General features: G+C 40.4%; 1 protein-coding gene across 6 annotated transcripts in view; it reads right to left on the bottom strand.

The window, feature by feature from the left end:
- Positions 1-26,747, bottom strand: part of LOC119491340 (rap1 GTPase-activating protein 2-like) — a 104,470-nt gene that overhangs the window by 18,962 nt on the left and 58,761 nt on the right. For 4 of the 6 annotated variants that reach the window (XM_037775242.1, XM_037775241.1, XM_037775239.1 and 1 more), the window contains one exon: positions 6,634-6,718. In XM_037775242.1, the coding sequence (XP_037631170.1) occupies positions 6,634-6,718 (85 nt within the window). Of the gene's footprint in view, positions 1-3,255; positions 3,777-6,633; positions 6,719-26,747 lie in introns of those variants that run through there. The other 2 variants (XM_037775243.1, XM_037775245.1) reach the window with 2 other exon arrangements.

Genomic DNA, 26,747 nt, shown 5'->3' with positions numbered 1-26,747 from the left:
CCTGCTTTATGGTATTTATGACTCTAAATGGGACCATAATTTACTAAATGAACATCATGCTGTATTGAAGAAGACTTGAAACTAGCGATTGAGACCATAAACTCATGTTTACAATGTTTACTGAGGTAATAAATCAAGTGAAAGTAGGGTCATTTTCTCATAGACTTCTATACAATCAGACTACTTTTTGCAACCAGAGGAGTCGCCCTCTGCTGGCTATTAGAAAGAATGCAAGTTTAAGGTACTTCAGCATTAGTTTCACTCCTCAGACCTGGAGGTCGCCCACTGAATGTAACCAATGAATAAAAATAAAAGAAGCCACTTTCATTGAGAAAAATGTAAACTATAACCTACTTTAAATGACTTTGAAAGCCAATACCCAACACTAACACACACTATCACACTTATAAATGCACCAGTCTGGATGCTGCACACTTTGTAGCGTCATAAAATACAACACAAGAGGAACTAGGAAATAAATGCCTTACCAATAAACTGTAGTTCCTCAACCAGGAATGTCTGGAAAAGTGTTTTACGGCTGTTTGAATGACTGTATTCTAGCGGTAAAAACTGTTAATGACTACATTTTGACAGCACTAATGTAATAAATACTAAAGCTATTTCCTACACTGCTTACCTGCACTTATCATTACAACTCCCACTGCAGACAGAAACACACTCACACACACTCACACACACACACACACACACACAGAGCTTATCAAGCAGTTAATATTAACCAGTTAAAGGTGTAAGTGCTGTGAGCTGGACCTGCAGAGTCAACACCAGACAGCCACACCAACAAAAAGCACAGCTGTCTATATCTGTTAGATAGCAACTTTGGCAGTCGGCGTGCACTCTCAGCAAACTGCACGTGTTATCGTGAGGTGTGTGTGTCTGTGTGTGTGTGGTGTAATGGTTACTGGGATCATACGAGGGCGACGGGAGGAAGGAATTAGCTCTTGCAGCCTTCTTTTCTTTGAATCTAACGAGGTGTGAGCGGCACGTCCTCACACACTGTTGACCACGGCAGTTTAAAAGACGCACTGATGCAGCGTGTCCTGGCACTATTTCAGAGGTATCCTGTAGCGCTGACAGTGTGTTCAATCATCATCTACATCCCCTGCAGTGGCCAGACAAGAGGACAAGGACAAGAGACACCTATCTGTCTTTTCTGCTTCGCTGTCAATCTAAAACAGGATGTCTGTATTTTCTATCCTTGCACTTTTATCCAAGTGTCTCACTATGCTAATTTGTCCTCTCTCCCCTCCTAACGCTCTATTATCTTCTCTTTTCTGTCTGTGTTTCTCCACCTTTCCTCTCTTTCTCCTTACTTCCTTTGTGTCTCTCTCTTTCTAGCCCAGCAACAACATCTGCATCTCTCATCTCCCATGGCAACCCGCTGAGGCTATCACAGACTGCAGGCAGATTAGATCGGCTGGCTGACTGACTGACAGGCTCGTCGGCTGCTAGAATTCACACATATTCATGTAAAGTCATGGACACAATCATCCGCACATTGACAGCAATCATGATAAGTCACAGACAGGGACAGTGACCTCCATGTCTCATCATGTTATCTTCAGGATTAAAGGAGTATTACAGAATTTAACTTGACCAAAAACATGAATTGGAAGCTTTGGGAAAGGAATTAAATGTGAATTAGATGAATTTGCCAGGTGGTGATTCTACTATGAGCTTCTTTCTGTCATTAATTCAGATTTCTTGTGCTGCAGGGATGACGTATTTTTGCAGGTGAACCAGGAAGTTAGCATCACCCTGGTTGGGATTTTTCCATTGGGTTTTGGATTATTGCAGGAAATAAACTATGTGGTAAACAAACGTTTATGATACTTATACGTTTTGTTCAGCAAGATAATCTCCGCAAATGAACACCACATTTATGATTTTTGAAGCATAAATCCAAATCGCCAGAAAGTAAAAAGCTAACGTTAGGCTACAAAAATGAACTACACCACGTTCGCATGACTTCACGTCATCACCACTAAGCTAAAGGCGGACTAATGTTTAGCGTGATGACATTTAGTTGTCTCATTTAGCCACTTGTTAGCAACCGCCTTTTTTAAAGGACCAGTGTGTAACAATTAGAGAGATATATGGGCAAGAAATGGAATATGATATTAATAAGTACGTTTTCATTGGTGTATAATCACCTGAAAATAAGAACTGTTGTGTCTTCGTTACCTTATAATAAGTCGTTTATATCTACAAAGGGAGCAGGTCCTCTCTCCACGGAGTCCGCCATGTTTCACCACCATCAACAGTAGCCCAGAACGGACAAAACCAAACTCTGTTAACTTTTGTTAACATTACTTGCTCCCGTCGCCGCCGCTTTCTCTCTCTCTTGCTTCACCACTCACTTCCCACATACACACACACTCTAAGCACGGTCTCTGCTCCAACTGGCTCTAGAGAGGGCCATTCGCGTTTTTCACACAGGCCACCGTAGCTCTCCAACATGCTTTGCACACTGGAGAGGCTTCAGTTTGTTGCAATCGCCTCACCGCACCTCTAGATTCTGCCTAGATATCTAACCAAAAATCCATTCAAAAAAGTCATCAACTTCGACTACGAGGGAAACGGAAGTGCAAAAATTCAGCCACTTGCTGTTTGAGTGCAGTTCATTTCTGTTTGAGACAGCCTTGTTCAAAATATGTGCACCTCAGCCAAAGTTAGCTTTATAATAGCATGACCCGACGCTACATCCACAGTCTCTTCTGCCCACAACACAACTCCTTCTCTGGGTCACAAAGGTGATGGGTGGATGAAGGGATGAGCCTGAGCTGGCAGCTCTGGCCTCTACAGCTATCAGATGTACAGTAAAGACACAAACACCCTTGTAGCATCTTTATAGCACAGCTCTGTCGGATACCTGCAACACTGGCTGACATCTGTATTTGATACATCAGTCAATACCGTCTTGGCTCGGTCCCTGGGTTATGAAATATTGTTGTGAAATACTTCACATGTGGGAGGTAACTCTGCTATAAATACAACATGAAAATCTAGAAGTTTGATGCGGTTGTTCCTCCGCCAGCTTGTTCAAACTAAGCACACTACTATTGAGTTTACTAGACAGTAGCACTGATGTTGTATTTACACGGTAATCAGCATGCTGCTGCTGCTGAGCAGTGAAGTAATGAATGGAAGACAACAAGTTGCTAGACTTGATAAGCAGGTAAACTTCCACACTACACTAACAGACTGTTGTTTTAAGTCAAAATGCAGACTTACCTTAACAATAGCTGCTGAATCATCTGAGCCCTCTGATGTCTCTGCCTTCCTCTTATTCTCACCTAACTTCTACATTTAGAGAGTTATTTCCTTCTTGCTCGCTTTTAATGTGTATTTGGCCTTTAAACGCCTCAAGCTTAAACAGGAAAGTCAAGTCACGTACCAAACTAATTCTTGTGTGAAAACAGAACAGGTTTTTCCAGTGAGTATGTGTCGACACAAAATACACACACACACACACGCACGCACACACACACAAACACATACACTACATTATGTGTAATTAAAGTGTAATTGCCGACAATTATGAGGACTTTCCTTGAACTAATTTATTCGCTAACGCTGTTTACTCACCACTATTACCTGAGCCTAAACACCTGTCTGAAAAACCCTCTTAAAGAGGAAAGACAAAAATGTCCTCACAAAGAACATCTAGTTGCAGAGCATAGTAGCTCCAGTACTGTGCTGCATTATGTGTGGCCTCATCTTTATGGCCCCTGTATTAGAAGCAGCCAATAACTACACTGCGTAGCAACGACATGTAGTCTGTGCAATCTGATTTATGAGTAGTGCATTATCCAGCCCATAAAATGGACAACAGGAGATTAAATAGCCTGAGATTCGGACACTTTTTGGGACATATTTTGCCTGTCTTTTAGGAGGCTAAAAAAGGTTTTGCTGCCGGCCCCGTCCACAGCAGTACATTGCTTTGCTTCCGTGTGGTAACTCCTGTCTGCTTCTCCAAACTGGCGGCGTGCCGACCGTCATCTACTGTAGGTAATACACTGACTATGGATAAGTACCTCTTCCAATCCCACTTCAAAACACCCAAACTTTCCCTTTAACATGTGCTTACCAATCTGAGAAGCAGGAAGGATGTTTTTAAAGAAACCCAATGTAGTGTATCACTTAAATGTTTACTGCACATCATCATCTGTGGTTTGTTAGTCTCCACAGTGCTGTGTCAATGCTATAAAAAAGGTCTGGTTCCATATTTAAGTATTCTGGTATAGGGGAAAAACGCTCTGGCTTGTTTGTATTTCTTTAAACAAATCATAATTGTCTTGGGCGGCGCTAAACCGAGGACGCAGTTACAGTGTCCTCGTAAAATAGATAGGTAAATAGGTAATAAATAAGTGGCCAATGGCAGGTTTACGTATATCCAAAGTCTTTATCCGGTGAGTCAGACTAGTGGTTTGTTCAACGAAATTTTCCTCTAATACACAAAGCAACACATAGTTGTAAAGGCTCTTGATGGATTTGATGTGGACTGCGATTATAGGAAATTATAAGCTTCTGACGTCTTTACCAGTGTGACATTGATGATGAATATCTGACCATTAGACCACTCTAGCACACAGCAAAACTGTGGGTTGCCGATTGATAATTACCAGAAATCTGCCACACATTGAGAGGGAAATTGAGGTCTTACAATTATATTTCTCTCATATATTTCCTTTCCTATATGATGGTGTTTTTTTCCTGTCTTGGCTTGACCATATTTTCAATCAGTCTTTCTCACCGTGAGCAAACTTTCTGTTCCCCTCCTCCTGTCTGTGCTATCTCTCTCTATGTTAGCAGATTCAATAATGATGGCTTAGTTCAAGGTGACATGCTGCAGAAAGTGTCTCCCTCTTGCAGGAGCCATCATCTATTTCCTGTATATCACCCTGCTAATCTGCCTCAGTGCAAAATGTACCCTCTCTTTTATCATGCTGGAGGAAAAATGAAAAACAAGTGCTGTGGAACAAGTGCAATGCAGTGTGAGTAATGAATGTCTGAAAACATCAACACCTTACAATCTTATATAAATACAATTTTCTCTATATGTGTAGGACTATAATATGTCACTACATGAATCAGTGTGACAACACCTGAGAAAGATGATCCTCAACAGTCGGATGGATTTAATTTGTATTCACATTCAGTTTGGTTTTGCTCTGATATTTTTTTCAATTTGCCGAGTCACTGCTTTGGCTAAATTTTCCTTTGATGACACCGTTTGATTGAACTTAAGTTGTGGTCAGAATATCAACTGAGAATAAAGCTTCAACATTTTCCTACTGAAGTTGGTCATAAACAAATCTACACCACAGGATTATTCAACTAGAATTCCTGTTTCATAACACAACCTTTTATTGGCATTAGGAAACCCAACCCAAAGACTAAAGAGTCATACCGAAACTGCTAATAAAAGTAGTCTTATGAGGGGAAATGAGATCATGATCAGGCTCTTATTCACCACGCCTGCAGAGGCAACTCAATGATTATCAACGTATATACCAAGCTGCTATTGAAAATCATATTATATCACCCATGGAGCATTTACTGCAAAACTGGGTTCAATTTGCAAAATGATGCCACTTTCTCTGAGAGCAATATTTGAAATAAATTATGAAGAATCTTACTTGAACATAGGCGGCCCTAACTTGACGACCTTGAGATTATATGCTATATAAAATAGCACAAACCCAAAATAATTTTCATCTTATTAAAATGCGTTAGAATATACAGTAAATTGAGGGCAGACAAGAAAATAGCGCCAGGGATTATATATATATAAAAAAAAGTATGTCAACATTAGTCGTGTTTCTACAGTATTCACATATTTTTATTTGCATATGGAAGTATCGCATTAGAAAAGCTGTATGGAAACAGCAAAATTCGATAAAACATCTTCAAATTTTAGTTTTTGCCTATATCGTAAAAGAGTTGATGCGCTAAATGTGTTAAGGAAACGCCTTTTCTTCGTCGCCAGACAAAATGAAACATGGCCAGTACTACCTGGCATGGAAGAACAATTAAAAATTGCCAAATTGAAACAAATTCCTGAAAACCTCTTTCCATTTTTTCTCTCACAGATGGTTAGATGGCCAAGCCGACTTATTTTGTTTCTGGTTCACAACCTCTACTTCTTCTAAGATCTGTTTACTGCCGGATCACAGCCATGTGTAGCCTATACCGCCAACTTCTGACCAAACTACACTGTAGCCGAGTTTATTTGCTCCAAACCAGTTAATGTAAATAATTTGCATTTCTTTTTTTGCGACATTTCAAAAGTCCGCTTAAAATTCGCTTGACGATTGAATGGAAACACGGCTAATGTGACAAAACAACATCATCACATGTAAAAAGCTTCCTTTGCTTTAAATCAATGTGTCATGTTGTTAACTTTAAGTTGTTGTGACACTGCAGTTTGTCACTGTCTCTGAGCCGCTTTGCTTACTAAAATGATTTCTCAATTAGGATAATTACAATAAACAGATTTTTTAACAGGCCTAGAGGGCATGAAAAAGTCTGTAAATCAATATCCATCTAAAAATATGTGTGTGTACACGTGTATGTCCCACCATATGTGTGCCGGTGTGTGTGTCCTACCTTCATGTTGGGCGGTGCAGTGCGGGGCGGCGAGGGCGGACATTCTCCCAGAGGGACGTTGGAAATGTTCAGCAGCTCCTGTTTCCTGGAGAGAAGAGGACAAAATGAAGAGTAAGCAAGATTGATTGATGTTCATGACCACCGAAATGTTCCAAATTTTTTACAAAAGGTCACCAGGCCTCATTTGCGTACACAATGCACTTTCACAGTAATTTGATTAGGCTGATGCACTGCCCTTCCATTATTTAAGTGTGTGGCTAAAGGACATCTTAGACCACTATTCCCCCTCTGATTACCCCTCAACTTATTCATGGCTTGCTGTGCTCTCGCCATTAGCTTAACTGCAAAGGACGTCTCATTTTCAAGACGTTCATTCCCCTTGTGTGCGTCACATATCTTCATTTTGAGTAACTTAGGAGCAAATGAAGGAATCTTTGAGGGAAATTGAAGAATAACACTATAATGTATAATCAAAAATCCCACTATAGAAACTAAAACAATAAATTCATCCTGCTTACAAGTCTGGTCTCTGAAAAAAAACATTGTTTTCTTGTAACTCTTAAAAACACAGCAAGTACATTGCATAAGGAGAGAAAATTAAGAAGCTCATACATTATTGAGCCTAATTTAGCAAGATAAAGTAATGCTAACTCGACAGCTAAATGAATAGCTCGCTGACTTACACGTACTATTTTGAGTGCATAACTGCGTTCACACTGTGAAGTATGGCAAAATGCAATGCACTCAAAGTACCCGGATGTTGGACTCAAAACGGTCAAGTCGTTGAGTGTGGAACGCTGGACAGTTTTCACACTCAATTGTCGGCATCTTGGCTACGTAGCGGAAGGGGCGGAGCCACGACCACTATTCAAACAGGTGAAAATGGCGGCAGATGATGCAGGGGCTTTTGCGGTGCTGAACAACGTACCTTATAGATGTCTATGGGCTACGTAGATAAAACAAAACAGTACGTAAACATACCGGTGCATTTTCAGCCAACAGGCGACGACGTTGGAAACGTAATTTCCACTTTGCTTTCGTTTTCTGTGTATTCTTTATCAACAAAGCAGGCAGATATTTTGGCGGGTAGTGGACGGGTAAAACCTGAAGGAGGTAGCAGTGCAACATAAAGGATGCCAGCTGCCGTAAAACCCCGAAGAAGAAGAAAGAAGATATTTTAGCGGGTAGCGAGCCGCGGTGAAATGTTGCGATCGTCATTTCCAGTAAGTGCGCTGCAGAGTATTCGATTTGAGACGACCTTACCCTGCTGAAATTCACGCACTACACAAGTAAGTACAGAATGCACACAGTGCACTACATTGAAGTGTTCTTCAGGAAGTACGTGGATTGGAACACACTGAGAGAGCCTGTTGGAGCTCAAATCTCACTGGAGCTACTTGAAAAGAGCTATTTACTTACTAAACAGTACAGTTCTGTTTGAACTTTTATTGTAGCTATAATTGAAGGTTTTAAATTGAGCCGGAGAGCCTGTTGGAAATATGCAGTGAGGTATCAGATGGCCCTCTGCTGTTTTCATGTGCTCTCTGGAGTCCCAGGGGCTGTCAAGGAGACTTTAAGAGAAGTCCTCTGGGGGTCTTCGTCTCCTCTTTCATGCTTTTTCTCTGCAGCGTACCCAGAAGCATGAGTGCACATTAATGATCCCAGTTGTGAGAGGTTGAGCTGTCACTGGGAGACAGCCAGGAGATGAGTTTAACCCCAGAAACCTGCCATTTACAGATAAAATCCAGTGCTTTTTTTCGCTAGAACAACTTCAGATGGGATACTTGTGGTGATGGACATGCTGAATATATGATCAAGATTAAGACAGTAAAGAGATAAAAGAACACAGATGTACGAAACCCTCTTTAACCCTGCTTTGGAGCTGCAGAAAGCACTTAAAACCATATTTCTCTCTGTCTCTACACCTACAAACCTCCAGTAGAGCTTGATGGATATGAATTGGTCGTCATAACCATATTATGTGAGAGCCTATTGCTGTGAAAACTTTGAATTTGCTATATCTGGTTATATTATTATTTTGATACGACAAATATAGCCTTATTTTATACATAGACTGTATATAAGAAGTGGACGTAGTCAGCGTGATGTCACCCTTTGGTTTGTGGACTGCCGTTTTGAAGCCTCGAGTTCACCATCTTGGTTTTTTGCAACCAGATGTGACACGAGAGGGTGGAGCTAAGTACAACCAAACGCTGTATTTAAAAAAAAAGGAAATTTTTTTGGCGACTAAATTGGACAGTTTACTGTCATGAACAGAAAATACACTGTGAAAGGGTTTAAGTTTTAAGATGAAAACATGGACAACTCCCAGACCGGACAACGCCGTGGTAGCGACCTGTTAATCACAAGGTGGCCACGCCCTAAAACATACCCTATTTTATGGTTTATTTGACTCTAAATGGGACCATAATTTACTAAATGGACATCATGCTGTATTGAAGAAGACTTAAAACCATAAACTCATGTTTACAATGTTTACGGAGGTAATAAATCAAGTGAGAAGTAGGGACTTCTTTTTGCAACCAGAGGAGTCGCCCCCTGCTGGCTATTAGAAAGAATGCAAGTTTAAGGCCCTTCAGCATTGGCTTCACTTTTCAGAACTGGAAGTTGCTGCCTGGATGCAACATATATAGCCTATATCTCATCTCATAATCATATTATTTGAGAGCCTTTTGCCGTAAAACTTTTATCTTGATTAAATTCTTATTTTGATACCAACAAATGGAGCCTATATCAGGTTGCATATCAGGTAGCCTAAGTACGTTAGTTGCTACAATAGACGCACACATATCTGCTCTGAAGTTAAAACAAACGCCGTATTTCCATCAGTGAGGAAGGCTGTAACTGATCACAGATTTAGTGGATGGAAGGACACGACAAGAGTTTTAATTTATGTCAAATTAAACTGACCCTTCTTTCCTTTCATTAGCTGGAACCATAATTGCTCATTCTCCTTTCTCTCATGTAGCAGTGTCAAGTGGTTGTGAGTAGCAAAAACACTCAATCCCACTCAATATAAAAATGTGAAATAGTGAACTTGAGGCAGCAACAGATTGTTGTTGTAGAGGAGAGCCATGAGAGATGGCAAAAAACTACTTCCTCCGTTGAATTTAATCAACAACGCTCTTTGGAGGTGACTGTCAATTTCTACCTGAGGCTCAAAGACACCCAAACAAAGCACACTTCACTTAGTCACTACAGACCTAACCCAAATTCCTGTTCAACCCTATTCATTCCACTGTACGGAGGAAAAGCCCGTACTGGCCAGCTCTTTCCACATGTTCAGCTTTCACACAATGCACCACTGTGTCCTCCTGTGTATGTAATGCTGCAGTATAGCTCAAAGTAGCCAAGGGTGGACAATGTTTGAATGAGCATCATAAGCCAAGACAGACAGGGAGAGTTTACGAAACTGAAAAACAGAACATTGTTTATTGTTCTATCTCTTTGTTCTCTTCAGCCTGAGGTAAGGAGGACACCGTGTCATTTTCCACCACTGACCTGCGAAAAGGAAAAGCTTGTTAAGACCACTGTCCTTGGGGCAGATCGCTGCAGTGTATCTCTACAGCTGCCCTGTATGTGCACGAGGACGGCACCTATCTTTATATCCTACACACTCACTCACTCACATAACACCTGCACACAGAGAGATGCTGTTAGCAAAGGGAAATTGCATGTGTCCGTGAGAGAAAGAGAGAAAGATGAAGAGCTGCTGTCCTTGCAGTCTGGACTGTTTCTGTGGCGATGAGACAACAGCTACGTCACTGCTACTGACTCTCACCCAGGAAGGGAGGAGGGAGGGAAGGGAGCGCACGTACTGGGACAGCAGGAGGGAGGAAGCAAAGAAACAATTTAGGAAGAATAGGTCATGGAGAAAGTGAGTCAGAGCAGGGAAATGTGGAAAGAGGGTTAGATGTGCACTCAAGGCACTTTAAAGAAGGTGCTTTGCTTAGCAGAGCATCATCAAGTGACAGCACAGCATCCTTAAGAACTCTGTTTATATTGGACAATTCAGCTCTGCACGATTTACGTCCAATACCAATATTGACTGCCGACGCAGGAAGTAGTTTGTCTTTTACTGTATGTAACAAGATGGAAAGTAAGGGTGTGGTGGATGGGAGTGTAAAAGATCAGACTTGACCCAGTTTGTGCCTCTCATGAGCTAAACAAAGATGGTGGCCAGAAATGACATATGTCCTTGTTCAATTCGTATTATGTGAACCAAAATTCAAAAGTTTTACCAGTTCTCTTTATTGATGTTACTTCTTCTTATTTGATATTTTCATACAAAAACAACACTTTTATATTTTACAAACACAAAAATGCAAAATACCTGCCTGCGAATATGAAATGCCTGGGGCTTTCATTGTGGATCTGTTCTGAGCTGCCTTTGTCAAGGTTGAAAAGAGATTTCATTTCAAACAATGCTGGGAATTTATCTTTTAGAAGAATAGATGTTTAGCTTTGTGACTCAAATGTAACTAGAATGGCACTCGGAGAGCGCAGACCTCCGCCAAGGTGCGTGACTTTAAAAACAGATCACAGCTCACTGCGGACGGGCAGCAGCTCTCGCCGCACCTCGTATCCTCGCCACACATCCACACACGTATCTCTCTGCTCTCAGAAGGAGGAAGAAGGCGGGGTCACGCGTCATCAACGCGTCATCAGTTACACTGAGCATGTGTTATACCCTGTGGTCTTAAAGCTCAGGCTGATCGGAATTCTTAAAAGAATTCCTGAATCCGTATCATGATCCGGATCGCCATCTAAAGGATTGTTCATTGTGCTACACCCCACCCTTCCAAAAAATCTCATTCAAATCCATCGCGGTGAAAACAACCTCCTCCTATTACCTTCTTCCAAGGCCAAGGTAATAATAAAATACGAGAGACACATATAGGGGCTGTCTTTTTATTAATCATAACCATGCTCTTTCCTTAGCCTTATTCAACTGTTTTACGCGCCATTGATTATAAATCTTCATATTTATTTATTTGCCATAGTCACAATCTTTCCTTAACCTTGCCATGCGCAGATGTTACAGAAAGAAAAGCATTTTTAAAAAGATTGTTGAAAAATGCAAAAAATCGGAAAACGTAACTCGGGACTAACACGGTCCCGTCATCCCGGGAAAGATATAAAAATTCCCTGATAATGCTACATTGTGAACAACAAATCCGTGTTGAAATCAGCAGCAGCAGAGCTAGCAACGTTAGCTGTTAGCAGCTGGTAGGCAGCACAGTCTTGCTTGGCTAAAATACAGAGCTAACAGATAAGGTACCGAAGATGCATTGAGATACATTATGATGCGTTCAAGCTCTAGTCAGTAAAAGAGTATTGGGTGAAAGTAAATTATAACGTTATCAAGAAGAGCTCAAATGTAATCTTGTAAAATGTAGTTTTTGTCGAGAAACTTGAGGGGGATCATCAGGGATTAATAATACATTTGCAAAAACCAGTACTCAATCTGTAATAAAGCAGTGTATGTTGATGTACATTGGTATTGTTTTGTTTTGTTTTTGACCTTGTTATTGATTTGGGCATCGAAAATCGTGGAATTTCACTGGTATTGGTATTGACTACTACATGTCTGATATTGTGACATCACTAACTGGAAGTGGAACCAATGGGAGCACAGAAATTAGCGATAGTATGGTATGGTAACACAGAGAGAGGTAGGGTATCTTGCTGCAAGATGGGCTCCGTGTGATCAATTTCAGCTCTGACTTGATGGATAAATGGGTGATTTTTGATTAGATATTTCTATCTGTTGATACTGTCATTGTTCGCTTCGAGGAAATAAGCACCTGGGCTGTGAAATTAAATCACAAGGTCAAACTGCATTCAAACCTCTGGCTCTGAGCTGATACAAACGATGCGTGGCAGAAATTTCCCAGCGAGACAAAGTGCAGCGGTTGCCACAGAATTACATTATTCTGATACGCGGTAAACACTGGCTGCAGGGAACATACGGCAGCTGTGTTGGTTCGTGTGACCCTCTGTGGCCGGGCGCTCCGCCAAGAACAGTGAAGTCAACCTCTGAAAAACTCATTCATCCACAACAATAAACATGCTCTTTTAAGGATTTTAGGAAAACAGTTGTTGTTGCATAAATTTCCCCGAGTGAATGAATTAAGTGTAACTTAAGTGAAGTCTCTGTCACCTCCAGCTAAGATTAAGTGGTTGTAAATCTGCTGGGCAGAAATAGGGCACATCATGCTCCACATTTACATCCAAACTAGTACAAGATGTACCTTTCTTGTTCACCAGTATGTCTATAATCCTTGTTTGCATTTGGCTGCGGCTAATTATCGTTGATTCAACAGTAATTACATCTACACAGCCATCATGTTTATCGAATGATGCCGGTAATGCATGTGTGTTTGTGTTAGTGTTAGAGAGAGAGAGACAGATAGAGGGAGAGATGGTAATACATCTCTGTTATTTCATGTATTGATTACACCCTTGAGATAAGATTACGGTAGGACATCAGGCACAGGCCGGGACACAGTGTGTGAGAAAGAAAGTCAAAAAGGGGAACAACACCTCCCCACATCACTACATGATGAACTGATCACAGGAAGAGGAGATAGGGGGATGAAAACAGGAAATCAGGGTGCAGAGAGGATACAAATAAAGAAGGGAAAACAGAGAGGACAGGGTGAACGGCGGGTCTCGGATATGAAGCCTCTCCCAGGGGGCTTACTGCGCACTCCTGTTTCCAGTTGGGCTTAATATTTGTTATGAAACTTGATAAGGAGCCTGATCCTCATGCCAATTGGCCAATTACACAACTGATGGTTTCTCTAATGGAGTTAATACATCAGTAATTGGAGACAGAGAAAAGGAGAAAGAAGAGGGTTGTGCAGAGATGAAGAGGGAACATAAGACAGCCTGCTGTGGAGGGTAGGACCCATCAACCCTAATGTATATTAAAGAAGACTCACTGAAAATAAAGAATCATGTCGCGCAGCAAAATCCTCTGCAACATTACATATCAGACATGACAGTCACAGCTCTGATAAGCACTGATGCTACAGGAAGCATGTAGGAAAGCTGATGCCTGTTGCTTAATATAACCAAAGTTAATTAAGTTAAGTTACGAGAGTGTGAACACATCTTACAGAAGATATAAGTAGTATTTTAATGAATGGTGCTTAAGATTGACTCTTGAGTTCAATTTAGATTTGCAAGCATAAACAATTACCTGCCCAAAGCCGGAAACAACAGAGATGTTTCACCTGTCACGGTTTCCATCTCCCATTCGTATGTCAGCAGCTGCATGTTTATTCATTTGACATTTCTCAGGCTCATATTATGTTTGAATTAAACTTCTTCGTCAGTCAACCACTTTTCTCCAAACCATAGACTGTATATAAGATGTGGACGTAATCACTGTGACGTCACCCATTGGTTTGTGGACTGCGGTTTTGAGCAGATCCCAGCTGACATTGGGCAAAGGCGGGGTACGCCCTGAACAGGTCGCCAGACTATCACAGGGCTGACACATAGAGCCAGACAACCATTCACGCTCACATTCACACCTACGGGCAATTTAGAGTCAACAATTAACCTGCATGTCTTTGGACTGTGGGAGGAATCAGGAACCCGGAGATAACCCATGCTAACACAGGGAGAACCTGCAACCCTCTTGCTGTGAGGCAACAGAGCAAACCGCCCGATAATAAAACATTTTTAGGCGACGAAAATGTTACAATTAACTTTGAATAAATGAAAGCACACTGTGAAAGGGTTAAAGTTGTAAGACGAAAACATGACAACTCCCAGACCGGAAAACGCTGTGGTAGCTACCTGTCAATCACAAGGTCACGCCCTAAAGCATCCCCTGCTTTATGGTCTATTTGACTCTAAATGGGACCATAATTTACTAAATGAACATCATGCTGTATTGAAGAAGACTTGAAACTAGCGATTGAGACTATAAACTCATGTTTACAATGTTTACTGAGGTAATAAATCAAGTGAGAAGTAGACTCATTTTCTCATAGACTTCTATACAATCACACTTATTTTTGCAACCAGAGGAGTCGCCCCCTGCTGGCTGTTAGAAAGAATGCAAGTTTAAGGCACTTCAGCATTGGTTTCACTTTTCAGACCCAAAGGTTGCCCACTGGTATTTTCATACATTCTGCTAACAATGCAATGTTCCACATTTTATAGATATAAAAATGACTGTTGTGTGACTCTACACCTGTCAGTGATGACTCTAAATGATGATGATAAGTAAGTGTTTGAAATCTTCAATTCAATACAACTTTATTTTTCCCTGTAAAGGCAATTGTATGCAGCAGCTCGCCACCCAGATCAACAGACACACACACACATACAAATAATGTTAATCACAAAACCTTCACTCAAAGGATATACGCTTAAAAAACTACATGTGGAATTGGTAATGAATACATTAACAAATTAGTACAAATATCTAAACAACAATCTAAAAAGATAGACAACCTAAAAGTCTTAATATACTGCTCACTAAAGAGTAAACCAAGGAGTGACTATTAGGGTGTAAGGAATGAGTGATTTTCTGAAAGTCTTAGTCTTGTTTAGGGGCTATTTTAGCTGAACCATAGCTAAAGATAATCTGGTACATTGCGAGGTACATCACATTGTTGTTACATCTCTTAATGCCCTTTAGGCAGCAATTTAAATGACTATCACTTTGTCTTCTTCTCATTCCTCTTTTTCCTCCTGTACGGTCTCTTATCTATCAGTATGTCCTTGTTAAAAAGTACGCTCCACATATAGATGTAAGACATGGATGCATGAGTCAGTCAGCTGCCCAACAGCGGAGTACAGGCATCTCAGATATGTGCAGATATGCGGAGAGGTCAGGAGAGCAATAATTAGGAGGCAACTGCACTCCAAGTCACCGGCTGTTTCCTGTGGGAACGCCAGGCCTCGCCCTCGCTCTCTCTCTTACTGTGATATGAATAGATACAAAGATGACAGCGGACAGGAGATAAAACTGTCCAGCCAGACAACCTGAAACAATCTCATTATCAATAAGAGGAAGAGGAGCAGACAGACGGGTAGTGAGGGGGTGATGAGGAAGAGGGGAGCAGCATGTCTCTGGGAGGGACAGCGCTACCTTTATGAATTCATTTATACATTTTGTACAAAAAATAATTAGTCCTTCAACTACAGAGCTGGCGCGCAGAAAGAAGAGGAAGCAAATAACCTTTTAATTTAGCTGTCGCGCTGATAGAGAAGAAGAAAGGAAATGGATTTTGTGTTTGTGCGGCACACACACACACACACACACACGCACGCACACACACACACACACACACACACACACACACACACACAAGCTAAGAGACCTTCATGCCATCAGTGCAACCCCACACATGGTCATAAGGAGTGTGTTTTTGTGTGACTAACTCATAACCACACTTAATGCAGTTTTCAATTAAGTGGTATTTAGTTTTTAATTTCAAAAGGTTTTCAGCTTCAGTTGATTAAATTTGCAGACAAGTTTAGTTCTACCTCAGATTTATGTGTGGTGTTGTATGTGTTGTGATCATAGACTGTATATATAGATGGACAAAGCGCCTCCACTTCCTCCAGCTGTACAAAAGTTAAGCCAAAATATTCCGGATCATGACGTCTCATATATATATAGCATCAAATAACTCATTAAAACCAAACTTATCAGAAAACACTTGAACTATTAAAGATCCATAAGGAAAAATGGAAGGTTGAGATTTGGAATAAGCCAAAGCTCAGAAACTATGTTAAAATCAAAGAGGATTACTACACTGAACCTTATATAAAATTAAATTTACAGTGAGGGCAGAAGTCATTATGTGTTCAGTTAAGAACTAGTACCTTACCGCCGGCAAACTGAGGTAGGCAGATATAAAGGTACTCCTGAAGAGTAGCATTTATTTGTTTTTTGTGATCTTGGTGTTGTTGAGGATGAAACTAATTTTATGTTCCATTGCCCTATGTACAGTGACTTGAGGAACCATCTGTTTGAAATGATTCAATTGAGGAACCCGGATCTGTTTTGGTTGTCTGAAGGTTATATGTTGAGTTGGCTCTTTAATGAGAAGATGTTTGCTTTAGCAAGATTTATAGCAAATGGAAACTGAAAACTAAGACAAATAACACTGTATCCATCATAATAAGCCTTTTTTTTGTGAGGGATACTGAATATCCTGACATTTTATCAGTTTCTTTCTTTGAATTTGTGGAACCGTATGTTATGACTTGGTCTTGGTTGTTGTTGTTCAGTGTCTTGTAAACCCATATTGGCTCTCACTCACACTCAAATAAACAAATCAATCAATGAACATACATCACCGTGACGAGAACTACCTGAAATGTCAGAAACCATAATCTGACGTGTACTTTGACGTTTTTAGTTTGGCTCATCCGCTAACATGGAGGGGGCGGGATTTACGACCTATACTGCAGCCAGCCACCAGGGGGCGATCGATGTTTTGGCTTCACTTTCGGGGAGTTGTCATGTCGTCCATCTTTATATACAGTCTATGGTTATGATTGGTAGGTCTATTTATCTTTTAAATTCAAATTTTAAACACAGGAATATAATAAAGTGTAATGTTATTAATTAAAGTAGACATGAGTAGTGGTGTGTGTATGCATGTACTTCATGCCACCCCTGTATAAGTCAGCGCCCCACTTGGGCCAGCTCAGCCAAAAAAGTCTAGACACACCACTGCTCTCCTCTCCTCTCAATTATTTCAGTAATTAATCCAAGTGTCAGACTAAACCGACACTAGTGAAGGTCTCGCCCTCTCTAGGCACACACAGTCCCACCCAAGGAAACTATGAGTGTGTCATTTTGTTCCTCCCAAATAAACAAGGTTAATTACACTGCAGTGAGTTACCCTGGATGATACTCTGAAGGTTCACTGTAACATTGAACAATAACAGCTACCAAGTACTGCAGCAAAACACTGACTTTAAAGATCACAGACTAAATGACCAGCTTCTCTGACACACACACACACCGTATCTTTGACATTGGATTTACATTTTAAACACCAGAAGAAAACACTACAAGCTAGTAAAAGGTTACGTACTGCAGCTTTTGTCTTACCTTTGAAATGTCAGTGTTGTTTTGTGCCTCGCTGCACAAATGGTGCCAAGAGACCTCTGATAGACATTTACCTGCACTTATTCCCAACAGCAGGGAGACACTGATAAAGGCCACAGGCTGAATCATGTTTGTTTCTTTGTCTACGGTTGTGCTTTATGCAGTTAATCACACCTTATTTGGATGGCTCGGCAGGGCTGATAGTCAATTTACTATTAGGTGACTTTAATGCATTAGTGGGTGCATAAACATGGAGCCTTTTGACCCAATAAACACCTGAATAACAGCTCAATCTGAGTAACAAAATGTAGTATTGAAAGGAATATGATATCTAGACTGCACATTCTCTGGATGTAATTCAACGGTAATCCATGAGAAGCACCGCTCTTTCTCTTATTTTTTATCATGTGCAAATGCCACTTTTAGAGTGTACATCTTCTCTTCATCTGAGGAGTGTGTTATTTCCATGGACTGTATATAAGAAGTGGACGTAGTCACCATGATGTCACCCATTGGTTTGTGGACTGCCGTTATAAAGCCTTGAGTTTGACATTTTGGTTGTCACCTTCTTGGTTTTTGGCTGTCACCTTCTTGTTTTGTTTTTTGTAGTTAGTGGAAAGCCCGGTGCAGCTCATACAGCCGCTAAAGATTGCCTTATGCGGCGGTATCACACACCGTGAGAAAGTATCAGTATTTGATGCCCTGGGAATGAGAACAGGCTGGTTATTTCATTATTAACCCTGGACAGTGGTAATAAACAATTATCTAAACATATATTTGTGACAGTGATTGGATTCAAAACATTTCACTTCGACCAGCAGATGTTTTTTTTTGTGCTTTGGCACAGTACTGCATTGCAGTGAAAAACATAGTTGTGCGGCATCGCCACTCTCTGTCATATCACATGAAATGCCATAAATCCTATCTAATCCTATTCATTTTCTGGGACCCACTTCCTTTTTATCACTGCCCCATCTCACCCAGCCTCACTGACTTGAGTCAAAGGGAAAAATAGAGTTAAGTATCTGTCAGATGACATTGAATACTTCTCTTCTCAACCAACTTTACCACTTGAGACTAGCTGATAACCACAGCAGAGCTGTAAGGTCCTGAAGAAAAGGAGGGAGATACAAAGACAGAGCGGGAGAGGCGCGTGAATGAATGAACGTCTGAAAGAGAGAAGGCCGCAGAGCGAGGTATGGAGAGAGAGAGAGAGAATAAATGAATCTCTGCAGACTAAAAATAGCCCTCTCAATCCCCTGTGCAGAGCTGGGTAAATAGGGCCGTCTTGGGTGGGTCTCTGGACACTTGTTAGAGACAATGCCATCTCATCCATTACACCCAAAGACAAGGCTGACTGTCACACACATATTTGTACAAACAGACAGCAAACAGACGATCAAACGTGTGCATGTTTGTGTGTGGATGTGAGTGTGAGAGTCTCTACCAGCGGTCCCCCGCAGCTGCCAATCACAAAAGGAGTGAAACACACAAGAGGGAGTTTAAAAGAGGGAGTAATTGAGGGTAGAGAGGAAAAACAGGGGGGAGACGGGGGAATGGAAATACGAGTGAGTCAGTGAATAAAAAGCGGTTGTGTTTAACAGCCGGAGGAGGAGGAGGAGGGTTCGACAGCGAGAGGAGGGAAGGGACAGGACAAGGAAAAACTGTGTAAGGTGGTCAAGAAAAGCAACATGAAAGGAAGTACTTTAAAACGTCAGCTCTGCCTAATAAGGTTTTCTCTCTAAGAGCAAATGTTCAGAATCTTCTGTCTGCTTAAAAAAAAAAAAAAAGAAGAAATTGGGAAAAATCATTACCTACAGAGGATTGTTTTTTTTTTTTCATTTCTGCAGAATAATAATGAAAACACTGTTAAATTGTCAATCAATTAAAATATTTATATTATATTTTTTCATTATATTTCATGTTTAATTGCATGATTGTCCATAATTAATCATGGTTAATCGCAAATTAATCGCACATTTTCTTTTTATCTGTTCAAAATGTACCTTAAAGGGAGATTTTTCAAGTATTTCATACTCTTATCAACATGGGAGTGGGCAAATAAGTTTGCTTTATGCAAATATATTTATTTATTTATTATTGGAAATCAATTAACAACACAAAACAATGACAAATATTGTCCAGAAACCTTCACAGCTACTGCATTAAGCAACAACAGCTGTCAGTGTGTCAGTGTGCTGACTTGACTATGACTTGCCCCAAACTGCATGTGATTATCATAAAGTGGGCATGTCTGTAAAGGGGAGACTCGTAGGTACCCATAGAACCAATTTACATTCACATATCTTGAGGTCAGAGGTCAAAGGACCCCTATGAAAATGAAAAACCTTGGCGTTACATAAATGCAGTGTGAAATACCTTACTTCACTTACATTTATTCCCCCTTTAATTTAATTCAGAAATACATTGAGGTAGAGACCTCATTTACAATAAAGCAGAGTAGAATAATAATAAACAATCATAGGCACCAAGAAACACAAATAGGGAAACTAATATTAAATAAAGTAATTATAATTTAAGGCATATTAATCAACTAAAACAAAAAACAACTGGAAGTGAAATGGGAGGATTTTTCTGCATGTAATTGTATGTTGCAGGAGCAAAATGGGAAAAAATGGATTTTCCAAGCTCAGTAAGAACAGCCGGGTTTTGCAACGTAATCCAATCATTTGAGCGTGTTCAATACATAATTGACTGTTCGCTAAATCCCTCCACACAAACAAGAGATTGTCAGATCACTGCTTAGCAACCGTAAATAGACACAACAGGTCTGTCGAGCTTTGGATTTCTCCACATGTTGAAGGGGTGTGAATCATGTGGCTGTATGTGAGGGTGATACTTTGCATATAAAGAGTTTTAAATAGAGTGTTTTTTTTTATTTACCTTTCCAAAAACTAAAAATACAAGAACAAAGTGTAAGGAACCAGCGCGGTCGCATGGAAAGGTGTATGAATGACATGATAATGTGCAAGGCAAAAGCAAGTAGTAAGAATGTCGTTCTTGCTTTTGGTGTGTCATTTGTACACCATGTAGTCTGTACTGAGTCTCCTCCAAACGTAATTGGGAATGCAGTTTAGTTGTATGACAACATAATTTTGTAGGAGACAGTGTTGGCACCAGCTAAGCAGCCAAACAGGGTTACATTAGAATAAATTAATGAACAATTAAAGATCAAACTCTCATATTTATTACACTTGGGCTTTGTAGCTCTACACCGCAATTAACTATTCTATGACATGCAGTTTTAGCCTCTGTGTTTTAACACAATATCAAGTACACAGCCATCAAGTAAACTATATATTTAAGACACCTTTTACAGGGTTTTAACATGGAAACATTCAAAAGACAGACAGCAGTTTTAACCAAATCATGGAACTAATGTTTGCTTAAATTAGCTAGCTAACAACAGTTAATACAATCTGCCAGTTATGGAAAGTGGTGTCTACCTCGGTCTGAAAGTCTTTCAAATAAGACCAAGAATTTTGGTAAATCTGCCACCGTGTGAGACTAGAAAGCTTGACAGGGGTAGCAACAGAAGCCAACGGTCAATTACAGCCAAAATGCCACCAGCTGTTCATCTGTTCTTCGTGTTGGCCGGTTTTACCATGCCTATTTGTTATCAAATTAGATTGAATGAATGTGCAGCCGCAGTGTATGGGTGTGTGTCATTTCCCTCCTCTGGACGGCTGCCTGGCTGGCTGCAGCCTCGCCGATGACTCTGCGTGTCAGAGGAATGGGTTTCAGCTGCGACCAGCTGCTGGCGTAATTTATTCTCTCAGTTGTTCAGACCCCAAACATTTCAGCAACCACATGGTCACTGCAGGACACAGTTACAAAGACCCCATGAGCCCTACTGGATGGTATATGAGAAGCTCTAATCCTGACTGAGCTGGCCAATTTGACAGAGAACAGTTTCACCATTAGTGTGTTTGAAAAATATAGACATTTTCTAAAGCGCATCACGCTCTTCAAAGGGAGACAGCACTCAATTTGTGACCATTTAAATGTCTGTTGTTATGCCCTGCAGAAGCACCACAACATCTCCATATTAAGGACCCTCAAACAGACATATAATAGACCACTGACTAGTGTTTGATGAGATTTTCTCTTCAGGGACCGCGACTGTTGAGATACTTGCATAACTGTCAAATCAAATCAATCTATCTGCTCCAAAGGGAAATATGATATGCATGCAGGGTTTAAAACAGCAAAACAAAACAAATCAGACAACTGGGACTATCACACAAAACTGTGAAACCATAACGAATGATTAAAAACAACGATGAGGGGAAAAAAAACACATTTGAGGTTGCCTAAAGTACTCCATGGAAAATGCAATATCTCTCATCAGCTATTAATGTGCATGCAGTTTTCCATGTTCAGAAGATCATTAGTCATCCATACGAGGACAACATTCAGGCTCTTTTCCTTTTTCTAGCAGTGTCCTGAAGGCAAGAGCTTAAAATCTCTGAGCAGGGTCTGACTCACCCTTATGTCTCTGGTCCCATTAACAAGCCTGTTCTTCCTGTCTGTGTAACAATGTACCTGTCAGACAACACTATATAAAGATAAGATAAAGATGCTCCAATAAAACGGTCATCAAAGCAGAAAAACATTAAGAGAGTTAATTTTCCTCTGGAAGAGAAGACACTGCTTCACTTTTTGAGAGCCTCAATTTATTGTCCAGAACTGTGCCCAAATGTTTGTAGTGGTCCACCGGCTCGATTTCCTCTCCCTTAATAACAGTTTAGTCGTTTTAGAAGCGGAGGACCACTTTCTGAAATCAATACTCCTGTCGTTAGTTTTCGCTAGATTTAGCAGGATGAAAGACCTCTCACGCTATGACACAAAGTCCTCCTCCACAGGCCGGTGATCTTATTCCACCTCATCCGTGTAGGCTGACTAACAACCGAATCATCAGCACATTTTATTATGTGTGTGTTTCTCATCATTACTTTGACAGGTGTTCTTATAAATAAGATATAAAAGGAGAGGAAGACCTTGTAAGGATCCGAATAGGGTTTTGATTTAAAGGGAGACTGTTTATAGTCACTGAGACCTGCTGGTTAAAGGAACAGTTCACATTAGAAGGAGCGCAGTTAAAGCTATTGGGATTGATGTATATTTGATGGAGACTTTGTTGTGAAGTTATTGAATAGTTTATTGTTTTGAGATGTATTTAGCATAAAAAAAATATGCTAAATCATAACATGGCAAATTCAAGCCCAACAGGCAACAACAGCTGTCAGTGTGTCAGTGTGCTGACTTGACTATGACTTGCCCCAAACTGCATGTGATTATCATAAAGTAGGCATGTCTGTAAAGGGGAGACTCGTGGGTACCCAGAGAACCCATTTTCATTCACATATCTGGAGGTCAGAGGTCAAGGGATTCCTTTGAAAATGGCCATGCCAGTTTTTCCTCGCCAAAATTTAGCGCAAGTTTGGAGCGTTATTCAGCCTCCTTGCTGACAAGCTAGTATGACATGGTTGGTACCGATGTATTCTTTGTGTTTCGCACCTTCAAGCAGGTAGCCCTGTTTTATGGAGATGCAAATCCCTGCCTTGCTGGGCTGACGCACCGAGTCAAACTGAGTCAGGCCAAGCCAGCATGTTAATGGAAAAAGCTTTTTGATACTGAAGTGAAGTGCCCATGAAACTTCCCATCAGAAAAGGCAAGAACTCAGAGGTATTTCCCTTTAAAAGAGTTTCCTTGAGTCTTTCGCAGCTGAAAAATAACTTGAGCCTGACAAGTAGATGAAATGCTAATAAAGAAGCACAAAAGGAGTTCTGCTAATTCGACTGCGATGAGTTAGGCTAGGTTTTTTGATCATTTAAAAGGATTATCCACAATTCATTAATGCCCTTGAAAGATCGAACTGTGGATGAAAAATTTCATTTTTAGGGGGAATTTTCACAACCTGAAACAGACAAGAACAAAACCAAAACACAATAAGTATCCTTATAAATGTATAATGTAATATTGAATTGAACTACAGCAGTACCAATATACATCATATGCTGTTAATGCAGCTGCAACAACCTTTTCCTGTAAAGCCTTTCAGCAAATAGAATTGATTTGGGCTTTTATTATGAAGCATATGCTAGGCCTCTGTAGTTATAGTCACCAACACTGAAGCTTAATTTACAGACGAGGTTAGCAGTTCATCTCGACATCTGGACATTTTCCTCCCCTTGTTTGTCAGTGAATCAGTCTGACACATTGAACCACTTAATGCAGTTTTTTGTGAGCCTCCAACCTCTAATTTACAGTGAAGGTCATGCTTTTTCGTTTGCCATTACTGTCCAACTCCCCATAATCAACAGGAGGTCCACCAGCCAGTACTGTCATAAAAATAAACAGGGAAATATTGCAATTTGCAAAACAGATGCATGTTTTGTCTCAAAATGACTTTGACGTTGTAATTGCACATTAATCGCTCAAAATGTGTTCAAAATGTACCTTAAAGGGAGATTTGTCAGGTATTTAATACTCTTATCAACATGGGAGTGGACAAATATGCTTGCTATATGCAAATATATGAATATATTTATTACTGGAAATCAATTAACAACACAAAACAATGACAGATATTGTCCAGAAACCCTCACAGGTATCCAAATAAATGCTCAAATGACGAACTCAAACTCAACAGGCAACAACCGCTGCAGGGACCCCTTTGAAAACGGCCATGCCAGTTTTTCCTCGCCAAAATTTAGCTTAACTTTGTAGCATTATTTAGCCTCCTTCGCGACAAGTTAGTATGACATGGTTGGTACCAATGGATTCCTTAGGTTTTCTAGTTTCATATGCTCCCCTCTAGCTTTAAAACTGAGCCCACTACAACCTACAAATCAAGTTGTGTTAATGCGTTAAAGAAATCAGTGTCGTTAACGCGTTGTTATTGCGTACATTTTGACAGCCCTAGTAATTAAATGTTGCAAAATTGCAAAACAGATGCATGTTTTGTCTCAAAAACACTTTCACGTTGTATTGAACCTATATTGTGTATCGTTCCTATCAAAAAACATGTAACCTAGCATGCCATCTTGTTAGATGGTATGTCAATTGTGATATTAAAAGCGTTTCATCTTAAAGGGGGACAACACAGTGTGTGAGCAGGAAGCCCATGCTGTGATTATAGATTAGGTCTCAAAAACACTGGCATCATAAATGAGTCTGTCTCATCACAAACACACACACACACACACTCTCTTTCTCATACCCCTGGCTACACCACACAACCACAAACCGACGTGGGAAATGTAACCACAACCGCTTCAGCACTTGTTGTATAAGAACTGCCTAAACACAACTCATTTACTACACACACACTATGGGACAGACATCTCATACACACACACACACACACACACACACGCACACACAGACAAAGCAGGTCTGCAGCTGGAGATAAATGAGCTGTGGTGGGCATTAATGCACGGAGGGTAATATAAACATTCAGATACAAGCAGCAGACCTCATGCGGTTCAACTTAATGGAGGGCAAATATACGTTATGGCTCTATCAGCGCAGAGATAAAGAGTGAGTGGAAAACACAGAAGATACAGGAAAGGAGCAAGATTGCCTGTTTGTATGTTTGTATAATGTACTTGTATTTGTGGGAAAGCGGAAAAATGTGGACAAAAAGTGAAAATGACATCTTCACGATATCTCAGCTGTAGTGGTGTAAAAATCCAATAAAACGCTCTTTTTCTGGCAGTCTATGCAAAGTGTTCCCTATTATGTTGTTATAAGTCTGTAATTCACTTTTCCTTGTATTCATTGTTAGAATAAGCCTGCTTTAAGGACATGAAATACCTTACCACAAAAGTCTGAAAAGAACTGCAATCATGCACATATTATAACAACTACCGCTTGGAACATGATGCCTTGAAATCGTCTGCATTTGTGCCTGGATCATTATGTGACACACCCACAGCAAGAGAAATGACAACAGCAGAACATTGTCGTAGCATTGCCTCGGGCTATTTGTCATCTGACATGAGACGACAACACACAGAATCTAAATCATAAATCACATAGCAAGCATGTGAAAAATTTTTTTTTAAAAAGTATATTTGATGCATGTTGGTGTGCATCTGTGTGACAATGCAGTATTGTTGCATTCACAGATGATCATAGCCTTCAGGCATGGCAGGATTAATCCACTAGAGGGCCCTGGGGCAAAAACATAGACTGTATATAAGAAACGGACGTAGTCACGGTGACGTCACCCATTAGTTTGTGCAACCGATCGCTGAATACGACATTTTTAGGCAACCAAAATGTTACAATTGAAACTGAAAACACACTGTGAAAGAGTTAAAGTTGTAAACTCCCAGACTAGACAACGATGTTTTAGCGACCTGTCAATCGCAAGGTAGCAACACCCTAAAGCATCCCCTGCTTTTTGGTCTATTTGACTCTAAATGGGAACATCATGCTGTATTGAAGAAGACTTGAAACTAGCGATTGAGACCATAAACTCATGTTTACAATGTTTACTGATGTAATAAATCAAGTGAGAAGTAGGCTCATTTTCTCATAAACTTCTATACAATCTGATTTATTTTTGCAATCTGAGGAGTCGCCCCCTGCTGGCTGTTAGAAAGCATGCAGTTTTTAAGGCACCCCAGCATTGACTTCACTTTTGGGCAAAAATGAAGTGTTGGGGCCCGATTGACCACCCCTTCCTCGTACTCAATGTGTGTACCGTGTTGCTGTCAAGTACATATTTTGCCCAGAGCCACAAAAACCAAACACTTATTGATTGGTGGAAAACCACCTGGCTGCAGCTTTGCTGTGTGCCAGTTAATTTAATTATAGACTCAATATAAGTGTGCAATCAACTAAGATAATAAAGGGTTGGTTCCTTAAACCAACACTTCAGATAATATTACAGGTCTTTCTCATTTCAGTTGACAATCAAATCACCACAAACCAGCTGTCACACGATGAACCTGCAGCTTTTAAGGGC

This window comes from Sebastes umbrosus, chromosome 7 (genome assembly GCF_015220745.1).
Source record: "Sebastes umbrosus isolate fSebUmb1 chromosome 7, fSebUmb1.pri, whole genome shotgun sequence".
Lineage (NCBI taxonomy): Eukaryota > Metazoa > Chordata > Actinopteri > Perciformes > Sebastidae > Sebastes > Sebastes umbrosus.
This window is presented reverse-complemented; position numbering and strand designations above follow the sequence as displayed.